The sequence below is a fragment of the Zingiber officinale genome, chromosome 1B (assembly GCF_018446385.1).
Source record: "Zingiber officinale cultivar Zhangliang chromosome 1B, Zo_v1.1, whole genome shotgun sequence".
NCBI lineage: Eukaryota > Viridiplantae > Streptophyta > Magnoliopsida > Zingiberales > Zingiberaceae > Zingiber > Zingiber officinale.
Window position 1 is genome coordinate 166,868,305 of NC_055986.1, and position 4,588 is coordinate 166,872,892.

At 35.1% G+C, this 4,588-nt stretch overlaps 1 protein-coding gene across 1 annotated transcript; it reads left to right on the top strand.

Moving 5' to 3' along the window:
• Positions 1 to 808: 808 nt before the first annotated feature.
• Positions 809 to 3,479, top strand: LOC121989444 (alpha-humulene synthase). Its single transcript, XM_042543512.1, has 7 exons — positions 809 to 957; positions 1,036 to 1,300; positions 1,466 to 1,838; positions 2,003 to 2,221; positions 2,477 to 2,612; positions 2,706 to 2,954; positions 3,045 to 3,479. The coding sequence occupies exons 1-7, from the start codon at positions 835 to 837 to the stop codon at positions 3,336 to 3,338; spliced, it is 1,659 nt and encodes a 552-aa protein (XP_042399446.1). The 5' UTR covers positions 809 to 834; the 3' UTR covers positions 3,339 to 3,479.
• Positions 3,480 to 4,588: the final 1,109 nt, after the last annotated feature.

Consider the following 4,588-nt stretch of genomic DNA (forward strand, 5'->3'; position numbering starts at 1 on the left):
TGTAACAATCTTAGATTTTGCTATTACAATGTGACTCTAAATCAATAATTAGGCGGGAATATAAGTGGAAGATGCGTGTGTCAAATGCATAAGTATGTCAGAAGTAAATATTATTGTATTGGAGGGTAGTTGTGGGGGTGAAGCACCCTTTTGATAAAAATCAATATAGGATGTTTCTTTGATGATTTGTTAACAAAAGGGTGCTCTCTTTGTTTTTGCTAAAAAAAAATGGAAAGAAAGAAAGAAGGAAAAGAAGGAAAAGAAGGAAGAATGAATGAAAGAATTTAATTTGCACGAGACTTCCAATTTAAAATTAATTTTTAAATGCAAAATTGAACGCGTGCTAATAGAATAGGAACAGCATTTCACATAAGTTTCGTTACCCGAGAAAAAAAAAGAAGATTAAAAACTTTGTAGGTGTTTTGACCTCTCTCTCCGTCCAAATTCGGCCATCTAAATTCAGCGCATGCCGTTCTAAACACAAATTACACACCAACTAACTCATTAATATGATGTTTTCCAATCATCCATTTTAGTTTAATTTATTTTTTGTGGACTGGGTGAAGAAACGGCCAACAGAAGGTGTCTCTCCTCATCAATATAATTATTACAACTTAATTAAATTACTCTCACAATAATATTTAATATAGGTTTAGGTTGTAAGTTTGTGGTCGTCAATGATACGTGAGCTTTTATTCCAATTAATTAATTAAGTTATAACCTCCAGAGGAACGGGAAAAGAAGTACAAAAGTGAGCTTATAAATAGCGAGGAGAATTAGGGACTGAGTGCAAAAGTGAGCAATTCCTCAAGTCGTCACTCTTGATAATCATTGATGGAGAGGCAGTCGATGGCCCTTGTTGGTGACAAGGAAGAGATAATTCGTAAGTCGGCCGAATATCACCCTAGTGTTTGGGGAGATTATTTCATCCGAAACTCCTCTTCGGCCCTCGAAAAGGTGGTGCTTAATTAAGATCCTCTCATGTTTATTCATGGTTTTTTTGCTTTGTGCTTCTAATGAGTTTGGATGATCCAGGAGCCCACTCATAGAATATTGATGAAGAGGGTGGAAGAGCTGAAGGAGCGAGTGAGAAACCTTTTCAAGGAAACAAGCGACGACGTATTGCAAATTATGAATTTGGTTGATTCAATTCAGCTTCTTGGATTGGATTATCATTTTGAGAAGGAAATAGTTACGGCGCTAAGATTGGTTTATGGGGCTGATGCTGAAAATTACGGGCTTTATGAATTTTCTCTTCGATTTAGATTGCTTAGACAACATGGATATTATTTGTCCGCAGGTAATTAATATAAAAATAAGTAAAAATTATATATACTTTGTTAAAAGTACAATGGAAATTATAAATATTTTAGATATAATGAAACAATTGATTGTTTTGACTTTTTTATTATAATATCCATTGAGATAAATTGTTCGAAATAAACTTAGTTATCTATTCTTGTAGATGTTTTTAACAAGTTCAAAGATGAGAAGGGCAGATTTTTGTCGACCTTGAATGGAGATGCAAAGGGACTACTAAGCTTATACAATGCGGCTTATCTTGGAACACATGAAGAGACGATACTCGACGAAGCTATTTCTTTTACAAAGTGTCAGCTTGAATCTTTGTTGGGTGAACTTGAGCAACCTTTAGCAACAGAGGTGTCTTTTTTCCTTGAAACACCACTGTGTAGAAGAACTAAAAGGCTCATGGTGAGAAAATATATACCTATTTATCAAGAGAATGTGATGCGAAATGATACTATATTAGAACTTGCAAAGTTAGATTTCAATCTACTACAATCTCTTCATCAAGAGGAAGTGAAGAAAATTTCAATGTAAGTAAATTATTTACAGTACATATATATTTTGTTATAAATATATATACTGTGTAAGCTAAGCAAAGTTAGATTAAGTTTCTAATTATAAATTTTGTATTTGTGATTTAAACTAATTGACTTATTTTTCATATGTTCATACACTTTGGATGATATACTTGAAGGTGGTGGAATGATTTAGCACTAACTAAATCTTTAAAGTTTGCTCGTGACCGAGTAGTGGAATGTTATTATTGGATAGTTGCGGTGTATTTTGAACCTCAATATTCTCGAGCACGAGTAATTACATCCAAGGCCATTTCCCTTATGTCGATTATGGATGACATCTATGATAACTACAGCACATTAGAAGAAAGTCAACTATTAACTGAGGCAATTGAAAGGTTTGTTTTTGGCTCATCATATTAAGATATTTTCTTTATCATTATAATTGTCATGCTATCCATATATATATGATAGAAGTAAAATTTAGCAAAACAAATTTATTTGAAGATAACATCTCGATATAGACACGAAAATACTAACAATACAATAGTTAATTTTTTGTTCTGATTTTCATATTCATTTGGCTAGTTCTCCTTGGTGCATGCTTTACGAATAACATGATGTCATTTTTCTCAATATTTCTTTACATTTAGGTGGGAACCCCAAGCAGTTGATTGTGTACCAGAATACTTAAAAGACTTTTATCTCAAGCTACTAAAGACTTACAAAGATTTTGAAGATGAACTAGAACCCAATGAGAAGTATCGCATACCATATCTTCAAGAGGAAGTAAGTGGGGCAATAGCACATGTATATTGAGTCTTGTTAACTTAATAATTATATAAATGTTAAATCTGTTTTTCCATTAAAAATTTCATATAGATAAAAGTTCTATCAAGATCTTATTTCCAAGAAGCTAAATGGGGTGTGGAAAGATATGTACCATCACTCGAGGAGCATCTTCTCGTTTCATTGATATCAGCCGGGTATTATGCGGTTGCATGTGCCGCTTACGTAGGTTTGGGAGAAGATGCAACAAAAGAGACATTTGAATGGGTTGCTAGTTCCCCTAAGATCCTTAAATCCTGCAGTATACTTTGTAGGCTTATGGACGATATAACTTCACACGAGGTAATTATTAGTTCCAATCATTTCCTTAGTTAAAAAATTAAAGTTTGATGACATTAATTAATATCTAACAATTTTTCTAAAAATTTATAGCGGGAACAAGAAAGAGACCATGTCGCTTCAACAGTTGAGAGTTACATGAAAGAACATGGTACAAGTGCAAAAGTGGCTTGCGAGAAGTTGCAAGTGATGGTGGAGCAAAAATGGAAGGATTTGAACGAGGAATGCCTCCGTCCAACACAAGTAGCTCGGCCTTTAATTGAAATAATATTGAACCTCTCAAGAGCCATGGAAGACATATACAAGTACAAGGATACCTATACTAATTCCAACACTAGGATGAAAGATAATGTCTCTCTTATATTGGTTGAATCCTTTCCTATTTGAGGGCATTGACCACTCTTCTATAAATAAATCTTAGTAAGAAGAGCATTGACCACTCTTCTATAAATATGTTATTTGAGAAAAAAAAAACTAATAATGTGAAACAGTTGAATCTACACTGTTACAATATTTTATAGATGTTATAGATGGAGAAGCAATTAATAAAACTATTGTTCACAAGCAATATCGTATCATGCCTATTAATGCTCAGTCTTTTATGTGTTAAAAAAAAATAATTATACCTGTTGAAGCTCTCCAATAATCAGTTCAATTGTTTTCACTCTCTAGAAATTGTGTAACGCCCCAGCCCGGGCGGGTCCCATCCGGACCGAACTGGGAACGCTACTCAAAAATGTCCATCGGGTTGATGACTAGCTCCATATACCATCGGAGGTCCTTTCAGCGTGCTTTATCCTCACTCGCACGTACCCTGGAAAACTTTCCAGGAGGTCACCCATCCTCAGATTTCTCCAAGCCAAGTACGCTTAACTTTGGAATTCTTAAATTTGAGCTTCCGAAAAGGAAGGTGCACCTTAGTGATATACATAGTATCATCTAACCTTTTAAGTCATACTTACTCAGAATCTCAGAACCGAGGTATTACAAATTGTCATTTTGGTATTTGTTCATTACATCGGACAGAATAACGATTATTCTATGTAAGGGTGATCAGTTAAATTGAATTAACTGATCGAATCGACCGAAGTTAAAAGTTTGGTTCGATTAATTCATAAATTCAGCTTTATTTTCTAGAAATATCGATTTAATTGGTTCGGTTTCAGTTTTGAAAATCAAAATTCGCTTAAATCGATTAAACTTATATTATGAGTTGAACCAAACTAAACTGGAACTAAATCAAATCAAATTGAACCAATATTATGAGTTGAATGTGTTGGTGCGGGAAGCATCTAACGATCGAACCTGAGTTTTGATAATGACAAAGGATTCAAAGTTAAGGTGTGTTGTGATCTAACATGTTGAATAAGTATTTCAGGAAAAGTCCTAGCTGCGGTTAGGCAAAGGGAAAAACCCTAGGGGGTGGTAACCCTAGGTCATAGGGGGTGGTAACCCTATGCGGAAAGTCTTGGCAGGTCGATGGCTTCAGGCAAAAGTCCTAGGGGGTGGTAACCCTAGGTGGAAAGTCCTGGTGTCGCGAACCAGGTGAAAGACTGGACTAGCCGGGAAGCGGATGTCCAACAGAAAGTCCGGAAGCGTCGAGTGCTGAGCAAAAGTCCAGTCGATCTGGAGGATCG

Excerpts from the sequence above, each read along its gene's own strand:
- LOC121989444 (XM_042543512.1), top strand. The coding sequence starts at position 835 with ATGGAGAGGCAGTCGATGGCCCTTGTTGGTGACAAGGAAGAGATAATT. Across the intron at positions 958-1,035 it reads CCTCTTCGGCCCTCGAAAAG|GAGCCCACTCATAGAATATT; the intron begins GTGGTGCTTAAT and ends TGGATGATCCAG. Across the intron at positions 1,839-2,002 it reads GAAGTGAAGAAAATTTCAAT|GTGGTGGAATGATTTAGCAC; the intron begins GTAAGTAAATTA and ends ATATACTTGAAG.